This window comes from Taeniopygia guttata, chromosome 13 (genome assembly GCF_048771995.1).
Source record: "Taeniopygia guttata chromosome 13, bTaeGut7.mat, whole genome shotgun sequence".
Lineage (NCBI taxonomy): Eukaryota > Metazoa > Chordata > Aves > Passeriformes > Estrildidae > Taeniopygia > Taeniopygia guttata.
In genome coordinates this window covers 6371778-6388339 of record NC_133038.1, presented here as the reverse complement: position 1 = coordinate 6388339, position 16562 = coordinate 6371778, and the positions used below count along the sequence as shown (strand labels likewise).

General features: G+C 43.5%; 1 protein-coding gene across 12 annotated transcripts in view; it reads right to left on the bottom strand.

The window, feature by feature from the left end:
* Positions 1-3835: 3835 nt before the first annotated feature.
* The window catches only part of SGCD (sarcoglycan delta), a 308895-nt gene continuing 296168 nt past the window's right edge, over positions 3836-16562 (bottom strand). For 11 of the 12 annotated variants that reach the window (XM_072935307.1, XM_072935308.1, XM_002198133.7 and 8 more), the window contains 2 exons: positions 14297-14420; positions 3836-12599 (listed from right to left, as the gene is read on the bottom strand). In XM_072935307.1, coding sequence (XP_072791408.1) covers positions 12426-12599; positions 14297-14420 — 298 coding nt within the window. In that variant the 3' untranslated portion in view covers positions 3836-12425. Of the gene's footprint in view, positions 12600-12681; positions 14421-16562 lie in introns of those variants that run through there. The other variant, XM_072935310.1, reaches the window with a different exon arrangement.

Below are 16562 nucleotides of genomic sequence, written 5' to 3'. Positions count from 1 at the left end.
CAAAAGCAGGATGTGTCCTTTCTATCTCCTGATTTCTGTGTCCCATCATTACCCTTAAGCAGCAGCTTGTTGTACGTGTATTTTAGGCAGCAGAAAATGAGTGTGGTAGGGGTGAAGTGCTGTCACCTGGCACTGCCTGGGCACGTGCCACATGCATATCCCACAGGCTGTGTTGGGATACTGCACAGCCTGGTGTTTGCTAGGAATTGGATTTTTGTTCTAAACTTTATTAGTGTGCAGCTCATCATGCACACTGCTAAATGTCTTCTTGCCACAGGAACAGCACTCCTGTGTCCCCTGCTGTCACCCCAGGCAGGGCTGCGCTGCCTGTTTGTGTTTCCTTTGACTGCTAAACTGCTCATTGGAAATTAATTCGTAAATAATTCATTGGATGTTGCACTCTGTGCTTTAAAGTTCATCGTGTAGGAGGTGGGTTGTGGGTTTTCTCAGAAGTGGCAGTGCTTTTCTCCTTTTCGTTTTTCTGTGTTAATCCTTTGTGTGTGCTGAGCTCCCACTGCAGCCTGTTGGTTCTGCTATAGATGTTTTAATGCCTTTCTAGCAGGTGATAGTTATTCTCAAATTTAGTTACTATGGTTCATGATTGCTGTGTTGCAAAAACTCTCTTTAGAGATTGTGGTTTGTTTTAATATGCAAATGATTTTTGGGAGTAGTTACAATGGACAGAAAAATAATAAATTACTCAGCAATGCACCTTCCCCCGTCCCATGCATGCACACATATGCACTCACACTTCCCAATCAGTCATTTATTAGCCCTAAACCTGATGATGCTGGACAGCAGTGAGAAGTTTATAATCTCCCTGGTTTCCCAAGGCAGGCTGTGGTTTTTTGGGTGGGTCTTATAGCAAATATGGCTCTGTCTGGAACCAGTGTCACCTCTAACACTGCTAATTTCAGCTCTGGGACCTCCCTAGTTTGTTCCCAGAAAAGCATTAAACCCTGTATAAATAGGTAAAATATGAAAAAAGGGCTTTTTTTAAAAGAAATTTTTTTAATTTTTAAAAATTTTGTTTTATCTTTTGTTTGTTTTCTTGGCTTCCCAATCTAGCAAGGCAGATGCAAGACTCACATCCAGTGATTAAAATCCCATCTCAGTCATGTGTAGCATCCTTCAGTGGCCTGGAGCTCTCAGCTGCTGAACTCAAGTTGCAGGTAGAGTTTAGGCCAAGTAATAATTTTTTTGTTTGTTTGTTTCAAAACATGCTGAAATGCCAAGCAGCACTGCAATCCTACTGTCCTCTGTGTACTTGTGGGTTATGCTGGCATTTAAAATATTCCTGTTTCACAGCCTGAGTCTGGGGGTGGCATGAGAATAGGGCTCTCAGAGGATCATTCAGGTTGGAAAAGACCTCTGAAATCACCAAGTCCAACCATGAACCCAGCACTGCCAGGTGCAGGCAGTGTGCAGGAGAGGTGGGAATGGGGGAGCCTGGGCTGGTGACAGGTCTGCTACAGAAAACCAGATCAGGGAGGTTATTCCAGACATAGCAATGGAGTTTTGTGCCTCTCCCCTCCCTCCATGCAGGCACTGAATGGAGCCAAGCAGATGGGGATGTGCATTCCTCAGTGAGGAGGCAGGGGGCTGGTTTTCTGCCTAAACTGCTGTGCTGCTCACGAGACTGAAAGCCAAGCCCAGAAACAGGGTAAAAAAATGCCCACGTAGGTGTGAAAGGGAAAATAGCAGAGCTGGTGATACACAGGCCTGGTTGTGTGATGGCCTGAAGCAGAGCTGTTATGTACAGAGCTATTCACAAACCCCAATTTTAATAAGTGCAGATCATATCAGCAATGTAGATTACAATAGTCCAATAGTGTGAATCAAATATTTAAAGACTACTTACACTCTGCTTTTTATCCTGAAATGACTGCAGAAAAGAGCCAAGTTCTTGTTGCTGGCTTGACTTCATGCTTTTTCTCTATTAAATGAGGCCATGTAATTTTCCTCTGGGATACATTTGGCACTGGAGCTATTTAGGTCTGAACCTTCATCACTAAATTGAGGAAGATTTTTCAGTTCAGTTTAAGGAGAGAAGAATAAAGGTCATAGCACTGGAGAAAACTGTTAAAAACAGATAGGTCTCCTTGCTGATTTTCTGGCCACTGTTCATAAAAATAAAAAATAATCACCCAGATTTAACAACTGAACTTCAGCAGCAACTTGTCTGTACTGAACTCATATGAAAAATATGAAAACACAGCTGCACATAAAGTTTTAAGCTGTGGAAGTTGTTATCATTTTACAGAGTATGAAATGGACTAATTTTATCTTAATGATTCTTCATTTGGTAATTTTTTGTTTATCTTGGCTATTTAGAATTAAAAAAAGGAAACAATTAATCACCTGTAGGGGTAAGAAAGAAAGCAAGAAAAAATTGGGAGGTGCTTCTTAAAAAGTGAAGAGCAAGCTACTTGGGAGGAAATGACACTTGGATGATTTTCCCAGGAGCTGATTTTGGAAGCCAAATCCTGCTTTTGGCTTCCCAGACTTAAAAAAAAAAAAAAGAAAAAAAAAAGGTACAGATGCTGCTGCTGTTGAGCACCACCCATCATTTCTAGCATGGGGGCACTGCAAAGATGCTGCTGCTCAGGCTGAGCTGCTGAACTCCCCAGTGCTGAAATCCCAGCCCAGTGAGGTGCTGAGGAGTGCCAGGGCTGGGGAAGGTGCTGGCACTGCTGCCATGGCAGTGCTGGTGCTGCTCAGCCACACAGAGCTGCCTCTCCTGGGGGCTGAGCACCTCCTGCCAACGTGCTTCTTGATGGGGGTTAATTCATGAATTATTCCTTTGTCAGTTGGTTGGAAATTCCAAATTCAGGCCAACAAGTGCAGCTGAAGTTTAGCTGAAAGATGTCTTTTATATTTTTAAAATATTTTTTAAAGGACAAGCATCCAAGACCCAGTGAGGGACCAGAAAACTCTGTGTGCCCACCCAGCAGAACTGAGGGAACTTATGTGGAGCCTGGAAAACAGCAGCCTCTGCAAACTGATAAACAAGTGTTCCTCCAGCCTGTATTCTGGCTGTGTCTCAGTGGGGACTGGGCTTTTTCTCTCTGAGGGGTTGGAAGGCACAAACAACTTTCCACCCAGATTGAAACCTTGCAATTTGTTCAGATAATGAGCCTCAATCAATGCTCTCATTTATTAACAAAATCCAGGGCGAACAAATTCATATTTAAAACCTAACTCCTGCAAAATGCCCTCAGAAGTGATTGCCTGGCATGTGCAGAGTCACCAATGAGCAGCTGATTAGTTGGCCAATTAAAATAAAACTGATGGATCATTAAAGCAGCCAGAGGTTTCCAACAGGCTTTTTGTGACTTGGTCCAGAGGCTGCTGGTTTTGGGGTTTCATTTTTTTTTTTAATTAATATGTTTTCACAGGCAGACTTGAGCTTCTGCTTCCTCCACTGTGTGCAGGTGGGGATCTGCTCCTGGATGTGTGCACCCAGCTCTGGGCACTCTTGGAAAAGCCTGAGCTCCTGCTGGTTTGGGCACAAACAGCACCAGATTCTCTTCACCAGGAAGTGATGCCCTCTGAGAGGTTTGTGATGCTCAGGCAGGACCCCAGTTCCTGCAGCAGGTCTTGGCTGTGAGTCTCTAATATCACGGCAAAGGTGAGAAAATGTACAAATATAAGAAAGATTCAACTTTCCCCATAGAAAAAATTCCTTTGTTTTGTTGATTACAGGTTTTCTTCCAACAGCAATTCACAGAAATTCTCATTCCATCTTCTACAGCATTTTTGGCATAAATACATCCAGGTACTTGCTCTTGTGAAACAGATCACTCAATGATCAACAAAAAACCCCCAACATCTCTTTCCTTCTTAACAATCATTATTTTATTAATATATTTTACAAGATTGCAGTTGAAATCATTTAAATACAAACTTTTTTTTTTATACAGAAAGTGTAATAAAGTTAAAATAGTTCCTTGTGTAATTCATAGCATTATTGCAATGCTTACAAAATTTTGCATAGAGTGTGCAAGGATTGATGTTATTTGATACAAAAAAGCTTTATATTTTCCCACACAACCACACACATACATAAATTAAAAAGGAAAAAAAAAAAAGACAAATCTGAATTTTGTCATGAGAACTGTGATCAGACTTTAAATTCACTTTGTCCTGTTTACATGATCAAGGTCATTGGTGGTTTTCAGAGTAGAGGTCAGACAAGGTGTTTTCCCATCACAGATGAAAGCTGCTGTAGCATAGGGGTCATGCCTTTTATGCTGCTGCTGTAGATGAACAAGGTTTCCTTTGACTCTCACTGAATGTTTTGCTGTTGGCTCTACATACATGGAGATTTTTTTTGGTGAATATTGACAACTCTATTGGCATTTGCTTGCAGGGAAACTAATTCAAATACAGGGTGGGAAAAAAAATAAAGCCATAAGCAAAATCCAGATCCAGCAGCTCAGTCCCTTCCCTGCTCCCAAATATCAACAGGGCAGATCCAGACCAAGGTCTGGGTCACAGCTCAGGGAAAGCTCTGGCCTAGGCAGGAATGCAGGTGTGGATGCTGCCCACTTAGCCCTTCTCTGACAAACACACTGGACACTGCTTGCTCAGATCTGCCCTTTCTGAGGTTTCTGGCACACTCTTACTCTGCAGGATTTGTTCATCTTCACTTCTGTGCTCACTCTGATAACCCACAAAAAGTGACAAGAAAGTGAATTCCTCCAGCAGTGCCTGCCCTCAGGAGTTCCTGCTCTCAAGGTGGTCAAAGGCTTGTGAGAACAGCACCCAACAACGAGCAGCATCATTTATCCCACTCAGGCACAGGTACACATCATCTTGTACCATCTGCAGAACCGCTAAAACTGCCAAAGTGCCTCATTATCTGTGACAGACTGCACAGGGCCAGAGAAGGACCCAGCCAAAGACAAAAATCACCAGGCTGTGGTTTGGTGTGGGAGGTCACTCTCTGCTCTAAGGCAGCCGCCCTGCAGAGATCCAGCTGGTGGGCTTTGCAGCTAAGGGAGTGTGAGAAAAGCTCTAACAGCAACATTTTTTCAGCTACAATCCAAGCCTCAGCAAAAATAGCACCACCCACAAAGAATTGCTCTCTTGCTCTCCAGCGTGAGCCTGCCTCAAGATATTTCAAGGACTCCATTATGAGGAAATTTTTAAAAGACCAAAGGACATACATTGCTTTAGAAAGAGATAATGCATTTAGCAGTAAGGGTTTCGGAGGGCTCTATCTCCTATCAGTGATTAAGCCTTTGAATGGGGAAAAAATGTAAGAGTACAATGCAATTTAAAATTCCTGTTACATGCAAAGATGCACATGACTTGTGCTTTGCAATGGGCCTGTTCCTATAACGACAAATATGCTAGAAGTGGTAAAACTTTTCATTTGGGTAGGACCCGATGAGAGGCTCCAAAGAGCCCTTTTTAATCTCAGAAGAGAAGACTGCTTAGCTAAAGCTGCAAGTTTTTATCTGAAGCGTTTGGTGGCACAGTGTAAATGTAAAATTTTCACAGAAATTGCCCCTGATATTTTATCTTCAGCCAACTAAATGAGGCAAACATATAATTACATATCATTTCACAGTGGACCTATCCCTCCTATTCTTTAATCCCTGTTAAAAGCTAACAAAAACTCAATCCATGGAGATCAGCTACCTCAAAGGAAACCTGACTTCCTCTGAACAGGCAGCCCATCATTCCTGACTGGTGGTACAAAATCCCAGCCACCACAGGGCTTCCAGCTGCAAGAAGGTGAGATTTCCTGGGAGAGACACCAGTGCTAACTTTGCTGCAGGAATGACACTTGTAGCAAATTAATTTTTAAGGGACTTGCACCTCTAGTTTAAAGTGATTTGGATGGGAAATCTTAGTAGGGCACTCTGATTGTATTTCCTTCTTCATTTCAGATAAAAATCCTGCAGCTTTAAATATCCATCTTTTCCTGTGTTCTTTACACCATGTGTCGCTTTTCACAAGGGCACAATACAATTCAAGTGGCAGGACAAGAGAGGCTGAAATGATAAAGCCTCAGGGCTGGATGTGCATAACCAGGGGCCTCTCAACCACAGCAGACTTAAAAGCTTTCTAAATACAAGCTATTCACTATAATTTCCATCCAAGCCCCAAGCCACTGTGGTTATTGTGGATGGAAACAACACCCCAGCAATCTTGAACAGCCCGAGCTCTAAGTGGTTTCAGTGACAGTAAATCCACTGAGCTCCATGAAAAGATCAAGCATAATTGCCACCATATTTAGTAAAATGGATGTTATTAATTTAAAGTATAATAGTGCAAAGGGACAGAGACGTTGACTGCATTACTGTGATTAGGGTGATGTCTCTCCCCATTTCTTCCCCTTCCCTCCTACCTGCCTTGTTTAATTCACTCCACTCTTGCTTGAATAACCTCAGCACCACGTCAGTGTTTAACCCTGCTCCACTCACAGCCATAAGCTTGGCTACATCAGCTGTGAATGCACAGCAACTGCCAGGCAGAATTTACCTGGAAGTCCCCAGTTTTATGGTCATGCCACAGCTATACGCAGGTTTTGGGGGCTGCTGGATTTGAGAGCAGGATGTCACCTACCAAAACATTATACAGCAATTTCAATGCAGAGGAAAAAAAGGTTAAAATGGGGAAAAGGGAACAGTTGCCAGGATCACGTTCCTGAACAGCCAGGGCAATAAAAAGGCTGGTATTTTCACATTCAAAAAGCACCAAAGCAGCACTTGGCAAAGCTTGGCAGGAACACGCCCTGTGCTTGCTGGGGTGAATTCTGGATGATGACATTTCAAAATTTAAAATGTCAGCCATAAAAAAGAGCGCAGCCTCTAACTTTTCTTTCTTTTTTTTTTTTTTTTTTTTTTTACTGTAGATACTTCTAAAATGAAATCATTGCAGCAGTTACTCTTCTCCATGAAGCAGCCACTGGAGCTCCTGCCCTGCTAATGCTTCAGTGAACAGCTGGCACCATTTACTCAGTATATTTATACTTCTAGCCCAGGATGATGTCTTTAAGCTTTCTGGGCTATTTTTCCACATTTCAGATTTCAGGTAACCTTGCCCTCTGCACACATTTCAAGATTTTTCACATTATTTCCTCCTCTCCCCGTTAACCAAGTTAGAGCCTTCCTGCCACTTCATTCTCTCAAATGAAGCTTTATGATACAACTGCATTTTTCCTGCCCAGTTCAGAAAAAGCACCATTAAAGTTAATGCATTTCAGGTGTGACAGCAACCAGAGAGGGATGAACTTCTTGAAGTCTTTGGTCTTTGTCTCACTCTCTTTTGCAATGTGAAACTTAAAGCCATAAGAACAAACACAAAGAAAATTGGCTTTTGTTGTAAACAAGTGTATATGAGAGAGTGTGTGTATTTGTGTGCATGTGTGAGCATCCTATGACAACAAGATGAATTTTCACTAGGTTGTGATGTGAGCTAGCCTTCTCAAGTTCCACAGGAATCTCCCTTTAACCTTGGAGCAGTTTCTAGACAGGGTTTTTTATTTAGCCCTCATTTTTCTATACCATATAATGCAGTTTGTATTTTTAGGCTTATGCCTTCAAACTTTCTGTTTGTGCAATGTGGTAAATCATACGAGGAGAAAAAAAACCCACAACTCTTCCAGAACACAGCTGTTAGACAGCACATGACTGAGGTAACCAAATACAAATCTTGCACACACTCATACTTCTAAAAAGGAATACTTAGGAGAGGCTTTATACATATTGTAGTAGTTACTGGCTTCCCCTTCTGATGGTGTCCTTTACTGTTAACATTTCTTTGTACTCTTTAACTCCCTATTTCACTATGGGGTAATACACATCAAAATTAATAAAAAACCCAAACAAACCAACAGCCAAAAAAACCCACAAAGAAACTTGGAGAATGGAGATGTACAACCATTATCAGGACCTCTGCTTTTGCTAATGGCAAAGTCTTCTTGCTTTAGAAGAACCATCCTACCTCAGCTGTGACAGAAAGGTCACGCTCTACATATGGATAAGGTTCCAGTCACAGGTGAGCACTCACTGTCATTCCCCTGACCCTTTCCTGAAGTGTCACATTTACAGCAAACTGGACAAGGTCCTGCAGTCCTATAAAGAGCCAGCACACATAAATGCATTTATGAATCCTGCATGGCTGCCTGGCACTGGTGGCACAGTGCCTTGATTAGCATTTGGGTGGGGTTTTAGTGCTCACAGCTGCAGTGCAGGGTCAGGTTCAGCCCCACAGCCACCCCAAGGGCTGGCAGTGCTCCCACTGCCCCCAGCTGTCACCTGCCCAGCTCCCAGCTCAGGCCATGAAGTCATCACCATCTCTTCCACTGAGCTCAGCAGACACAAACTAAACTCCATTTTGAGATCAACCCCACCTCCCACATAGCAAATGCTCCACTGAACTAAACTTCAGGCCCAATTCACAATGAAATACAGAGACCCTTGCTTGCCTCTGGCATTTTGTCAGTGGTAGGTAGAGCACATGGATGAAATTCTGGTCAGGGAAGCTCTGGTTTAAATGGATTCAGGGAAAAGCAGCCCACAGAGGTACAGCTACTGTGAGGGATCTCTGGGCAAGGCAGGAGAAGGGACTCTCATGCACTTGCCTTGTCCAACAGGAGTCAGCCACTCCACAACAAACTGTGGAGTGTGAGATGGCCGGATGTGTTAGCAGGCAGCTTTTTACACAAAATGCCTGTTTTTTCCCATGGGATCTGAGACAAAGTCCTGTTTGCTCTGCTTTCATAGAATCCTGGAATGGTTTGGATTGGAAGGAACCTTAAAGATCATCCAGTTCCAGCCCCTTGCCATGGACAGGGACCCCTGCCACTAGACCAGGCTACTACAAGCCCCATCCAACACTACCAGGAATGGGACATCCAGTTTCTCTGGGCAACCTGTGCCAGGGCTTTACCACCCTCACAGCAAACAGTTTCTTCCTAATATTTAACCTAACCCTGCGTGCTGTCAGTTTGAAGCCATTCTTCCATGCCCTGTTACTTCCTGCCAGTAAAAAGCCCCTCTCCAGCTCTGTTGGAGCCCCTTTAGGCACTGGATGGGGCTCTGAGTCTCCCTGGAGGCTTTTCTTCTCCAGGTGAAGAGCCCCAGCACTCCCAGAGGGGCTCCAGCCCTCAGAGCGTCTTTGTGGTTTCCTCTGGACTCACCCAAATGTGTCCCCACCTTTCTGATGTTGGGACCCCTAGAACTGGACACAGCACTGCAGGTGAGGTCTCACAAGAGCTCAGAATCCCTTCCCTTGACTGCTTTTGATGCAGCCCAGAATAGGATTGGCTTTCTGGGCTGTGAATGCACTTCAAGTCATGTTGAACTCCTCCTCAACCAAAAACCCAAGTCCTTCTCCTCAGGAATATTCCTGACCCATTCTCTGCCCAGCCTGTGTTTATGTTTGCCACTTGCTGACCAGCACAGGCCATACTATTGTCTTAAAACTCAAGTGGTGTTCAAATGATCTACAAGTCCCTACAGGGGTTCATTCTTTCTAGAAACAATTCCTCACATTTCAACACAATACATAATTTTATGTTTTTTACGATGGAAACATGGTTGTAAAATATATTGAAGCAAGAATGTCTTTCAGTAGACATAATTAAGGTACCCTTTGTTCACCTCAGAGAAGCATCTGCATTGTTAAGGTCATTTCCTAACAGCTCCCCAGCAGAAATTCGCACCAAGATATGAATGACCTTAGCAGTTTCATGGCTGTTGTGATAGGAGGTGGTGATAACCTCATCCAAGAGCCCAGCTGGGAAAAGCAGCTACTCAAAATTAATTTGTTGGGATGGAAATTGGGAGCAGCCAGAGGGTGGCACAGGGATGAGGACACTGCTGTGTCTGGAGCAGAGCACAGAAATCAGGATGCAGCAGCTCTGATGGGCCAGTCCCTGTGCTCAGCCCTGCCTTCCTCACCCATCTGGATACTCCCAGGGCTGGGAAGTTAATCTGATTAATTGACAGGGAACTCTTCCTGCAGCACGTGTCTTCAAACTGCTCACACAGGATTTGGTTATGGATTGGGCCACACTTGCTATGAGGTTTGTGATCAGTATTCAATGAAACAGGGAAAAAAAATCTACAGTAAATGTAGGACTATGAATGGGACTTCAGCCATGGTCCCAGAGGTAACATACACAGTATTTTGCTATATTTAACATGGTAAGAAAAAAAAAAAAAGTCTGTATCATTCTAGGTGCCCCTACAGTCTTAATGTATTTCATCAATATCTGTTTTAAGTTGCACAACCAGTTCCCAAGACACCCTCCTGCCCCTCCCCCCAAATAAACTAGATTTAATAACAAGATAAATATGATGTGCTTCTCCTTGCTGAGTGCATTGACTTAAGGCATAGGCACAATTCCCCTCTTTGAACAGAGATGGTACAGTCCTGTGTCCCAATACAATTGTTACCCTGGGTGACCCTTTGCATTCAAACGTTGACTCAAGACATAATAATTACAGGAATCATTCATTAACAAATAGTTTGAATTCATTAATTTATCAGAAAAGCATTATTGAAATAAAAGGGAATAATTCAGTCCTCTTTCAGGAATAAATGTTTTTGGGAGTGCTGCTTTGTTAGGCAGCAACACATCTAATCTAAACTCCATAGAAATCTTTGAGTCCAATCAGTTTTGGATTAAGCCAGAATTGTTAATTAAAAAATTAAAAAAAAACAAATCAAACCCTGGTACTCTTGAGACCACAAGAAAATACATCAAAAGCTGTAAAAAAAAAAAAAAAAAGGAGAATGGGCTAAATTATTTTTCGAGATTTTCAAGATTATCAAGATTTTTCAAGATTTTTGTTAGCTATGTTTTATCTTGAAGATCACTTGAAGAATACCAGCTTTGGTTAGATATCACTAGGGATGGGCACAGATCTGTCTTATTTGCACATGAGGTAAATTTCAAAAGCATCTCAGTGGCTTAGAAACCTTGCTGTCCTCGTGAGATTTACTGTGACTTGGAAACTTTTGCTGTAATTGGTATATTTGGGGTTTTTTTAGGATTTTTACATGCATGTGGATGAAATTATGGACCAATTTCAATGATCTGGGCTCTTATCATTATTTTCCAAAACATCAAAAGTGGAAGTAATGTTACCAGATCAGATTTTTGTGTTTTATCCTGCCTGTGACTCCTAGACTTTAAAATAAGGAAAAAATGCAACTGTGATAAGATCCAACCACAGAGTTTTGGGGACTCAAATTCTAGAGGAACCAGCATCCAAAGCCCTTCCTTGCAGTAATCTGGCTTTGTCACAATCTTTATAAATCCTTAAAAAAATTCTTTCATTGTCAGCATCTCTGATATTTGCAGTTTCCACCAAATCTAAATGACCTTGGACTGTATATCTTGAAAAGAAATATGACAAAAATTCTGGTATAGTAGCTACATTATACACTTAATTTTATGATTTTCTCAGTTTCTAGTTGATTTTCTCTGTTTCTACAGGTATTTAGGCCATGTCCAAATCTTAAATCTTCACACCTTCACACCAACTATGTTCAAAATTGAAGGTGTTAATGGGGAGTTTGTAGGGTGATCCAGGACACCTGTTAACAAAAGAGGTTCAAATTTTTCTACTTAGTCCAACTTTCACAATTTTGTTCCTTCCAATAACTAAGTACAACACCAGTTTTGCCAGCACAGAGATGATTTTAGGTTAGTGTTGGACCTGATGTGTCACACCTGAATAGCTCAAAGCATCCTTGGCCATGCACAGGACAGTGTTGAACCCCTTCAGAAAATCACATTTCTTATTTCAGCAAGAAGGTCTGGACTTTCCTACTGCCCAAGTGCATCCATCTCTCCCAACAAGGAGCCATGCTTCAGGTGATAATTAAAGAGTAATTTAACCTCAGGTATCTTGGATCACTGGAGGTGAACAGCACAGCACATCCGGCTGTTTTGTTGTTTTTGAAATGATTTCTTTTTCATGCCACTGATTTAATGGTACAAAAATAATCAGAGATGCTTCTTTTCCCTTTGGATGGTGGTGGGTCTGCATTGGTTCCAGAGTCTTGCCCAGCCAGCAATCCCATTGCTCTGAGAACATGATCAAAAACGAGGGGTGATCATTGCACTGTCTTAATACAGAAGGGTCCAGGGGAGCATCAGATCCAATTCAGCAGATTGTACCAGTAAATTTTGGTGTGGGAAAGAGAAATGCTACACAAATGTAACAGGGTCACCCTGGGATTCCTTGTACTGAAACATCGTTTTACACAGAGGATATATATATATATATCTTATATATATTTTTTATATATATATTCACACACACGCGCGCGCACACACAAAAAAAAGTCTTTGATAGGCTTTCTGTGTTCTAGTAAAAATAGTTGGCAGCTGGATCTGTGAGACCAGAACTGGCTTTTGTGCTGCCTGTGATGCCCCCTCTGCAAATTGTCTCTCAAAGGCAGACGCTCGTGTTTATCTGGCAGGTGGAGCTGCTGCCTGCCTGGGACAGGAACAGCCTCCCATTGGGACACACACAGAGCTCGTAGATTTTTTGCCTGGACCCTGCAGAAGAGGAAGATCCTTGAGGCAAGTTAGGTAGTTTGATTTTTGCAGAATTCAACGTTATCTGGAGTCAGAGGTAGCGAGAGAGAGAAAAAAAAAAAAAAAAGAGAGAGAATTAGCAGGGAGCTGTTATTTCTGATTTAAAGAAAAAGCTGTTATTTCTGATTTCTGTGTTTAAAGAAGCTTCCTCTAGACAGCTCAGCTGATGCAAAAACCAGGTAGGGAAGTGTTTTAGGATGGGAAAGTCTGATACAAATCTAGGTGGGTATATTATCTGCTTGTACCATGATCTCCAGTTTGTTTCTGCTGATGTACCCACCGTGTTTTCTTGGCTTTTGGCTTCCTGGGACACCTCCAGGAATCCAATCCCAGGTTTGGATTGACCCAACCAGAGGTACCCCACTGTCAGATGGAGAGCATGGATGATTCACACCCACCCAACCCTGCTCCTCCATCAGGATCTCTCACTGTGATCCCACTGCCAGTTACACTTGCAGGCTCTCAGCACTGACTTTTACGTATATTTTATGTATAATTTATGCATATTTTATGTATATGTGTAACACTTTTGTGTATATTAAAAATAACTCAAATCCTCTAACAGTCCTAAATTCCTCCTTACAAAACAACATAAGGGAAACAAGATGTGGCAGCTCTCAGACATGTGGCAGCTGCAGGGGAGTTTGGCATCAGCCAAAATTCAGTAAAATAACCTGAACCCCAGAATAATACTGGGTGACTGAGAATATCAGCAATGACAGTAAGAATCTCCCAGTTTAGTATCCACCCATCTCATGTCCTGAAAGATACAAGTCAATTTATGCATTTTTAAAGCAACATAATATTGAAAGCAACTGCTTGAAGTTGTGAAATGCCTTGGAACTAAATCTCAGTGTATTAGGTAGGGTTTTTTTTTTTTTTTCTGGTATTTTTTCAGAGGTTTTTTTGTTAACATCCATGGTCTAGGTTTGAACTGTTTAATGCAATGTTTAGAAATAACAAAAATTGCAATTAAAATGTCTATTTTTTATCCCTGACACTAAGATAAATAAATATTAACTTATGTGGGAGCCCTCTTGTCTGGAGGTTTGTGTTCCATGGGCAGCTCCTCCTGATGAGGCTCTCAATGGTTTCCCCACCAGGAGCTCCCCAGCCTCATCCTTTGGTGTCTTCCATCACTGTGGCAGGAGGAAGGGATGAGAAAACCATCAAAACCATGTGCCCACATGACTTTGTGACACCAGAAGAGGCTTAACTCAAGACCTACTTTACTTTTGCTCTGTGTTATCAGCTTTAATTGTTCTCTCTTCCCCTTTGGAAGTTTCTCCAGTGCAACAACCTGTGTCTTCTAATGTCCCCTTTATTTCCAGAATGAAATATCAGCCACAAAAGCTTTTCAGATCAATACCAGTGAATTAAGCTCTTCTTATAGAATAATATATGATAAAAGATTTAATTATGCTGGCCAAGTAAATCTTGTTTTAAAGTGACAAGGAAACAAAGAATTTAAGAGCAGTGTGCATTTTACAGCTGCATAAATCTGCTGGAACAACAGATGCTATTATCCATGCACTTGAAAAAGAATGAATCAGCCTTTGCCACGGAGTGAGCCTGATTTGAATGGGATGTGTTCAATCAGAGAGGGCAGCAATGAAGTCAGGAGAGCCCATTGTCCCCAGGCTTTCAAACACAGCAGCCTGGCGACCCACAGGGCCACAGCTCTGCAGGGCACCCGTGCTTGCAGCAGGGCTTTTCACTCACCTCTCCATCTTTGGATTCCAGCCTGAGCTCTGTCCTGCATGTGGCCTTCAGGCTGCCGGCCTCGGCGTTGATCTCGATGCCCTTGGGAGCCTCCATCACCAGCGTGCGCGTCGGCGACTCCAGCCTGCAACACACAGGGGGCACACGGCCCGTGGGCTCCTGCTCAGCCCGGGCTCAGCCTGTGGGGCTGCCCCTCAAACATGGGGCTCAGCCTGTGGGGCTGCCCCTCACACCTGGGGCTCAGCCTGTGGGGCTGCCCCTCAAACCTGGGGCTCAGCCTGTGGGGCTGCCCTGCTGCCCCACACACCTAGGGTTCATCCTGTGGGGCTGCCCTGCTGCACCCCACACCTGGGGCTCAGCCTGTGGGGCTGCCCTGCTGCCCCTCACACCTGGAATTCAGCCTGTGGGGCTGCCCTGCTGCCCCTCAAACCTGGGGTTCAGCCTGTGGGGCTGCCCCTCAAACCTGGGGCTCAGCCTGTGGGGCTGCCCCTCAAACCTGGGGTTCAGCCTGTGGGGCTGCCCTGCTGCCCCTCACACCTGGGGCTCAGCCTGTGGGGCTGCCCTGCTGCCCCTCACACCCTGCCGATGGGCAGGTCCTCGCCTGCTTTCACAGGAAAAGGTTCATGTGTGGTAAAACCCAAAGCAAGTGGCCTCGTAATAATCGGGAGCTGGACAGGACAAACATAGATCTGAACCAATGTGGTTAATCATATGTTCTCCCTTTATTGCTTATAAGATGGCAGTTTATATACACTTCAATATAGTAAACAATTGTGAGCACACTCTCATTGGCAAGCAAGCATTGTTTGTCTTTGACTTAAGGTGGCTAAAGTTTCACACTGCAGACCTATACTAATTCACACCCAGAAAACCCACTGCTCTGTTCTTACACCTTAACATAATTTCGAACTGTGACACAGACTAATTTCTCTCTGTGCCATAGGCTTCAAAGGCCTCACCGCGGCCCATGTCTGAGGCATAGGCTGGGGTAGCTCAACCTTCACTCCAAATATAAATCGTGTCCTCTCTCAGAAATTCTGCTACAAAAGCCCATCAAAGATCTGATCTGCTGACATTCCACACCAGCTTTGCTACGCTGGGCCAAGAGAAAAGGGGCAATGAAGCCTCCCCAAGGTCAGCTTGCTCTTATTTCTGGTTCAGCTTTCTCATTAATCAGTGAGAACAGGGTATCAGCAAAGCTGAGCACCTACACAGAGGGTGCAAGTGCTTCTCTTCCTCAAACCACTGTTCAAGCAGGAATAAATTAGTTCTCCTGACTTCCTACAATGTGAGGTTTGGAAGGGTTTAAGGCTACAAGGAAATCAATGAAAACAACCAGGCTGAAGACCCCAGAATTTGTGGTCTCCAGTCCTAGGCTCACATCACAGCAGGTATGACCATGTGTTCTGCAGAGCTTCAGTCCCTCCTAACCACTGATACACCTCACAGGCCTCTATTACAGCACTGTAGCACAGCCAGACCTATAACTTCAGCAACTGGGGTTAATGCTGTAAAGTGCAGAAGCACAAGGTTCAGTCTTCCTTGTTCATCATCCATTTTTAGGTCTTCTATTGCACTTGTCTCTTTCTTATTTATAATACACTCTCTTATTACTCTCTGTCTTGCAAATGGTTATAAAAAACCAACTCCCCCTATTTGGGAATATCCTCTTAGTTGATTTAATCATCATTTATTTACTGCAGGATCACAAGATGTAGGCTGTGGTCTCCTCAGGTGAAGCAGATGGGAGGGCTGGAGCAGAAGCTCCTCTGCTTTGCCAGTTTTGGGCTGGCAGCACTGACCGAAGCTGGGCACGGGGCAGCCCAGCACCACCCCCAGCTCTCCTGGGCAGCTCTCAGGGTTTGCCTGCATCAGCTCTTTCTCTGTTCTCCATATATAATCATTTGTGCAAGTAATTGTGCTCTTAAATGGACTCCTGCTGGTACTGAGACAACATTATGGGAGACTGAGGGAATTCAGCTGTATTTATTGCAGCCAACAGTTCAATAAAGCACAGGCACAGCTCCCTCTCTGTGGCACTTTTCAAGTTATGACTTTCCCTCTTCAGTGTCTTCATGTTGCTGCTTCTTGAACACCTTTCCCTCAAGACCCCAAACTTATCCATAGTTTCCTGGCTGACTTAACTAAATCTAAATTTCAGGGAGCAATCGAGGCATATGCAGCCTAAGGAATGAGCATGATCTCATGGATAGCACCCTCTGCACAACCCTTCTGAGCTGCTTATTGTTTTCTGCAGGGAAGCCAC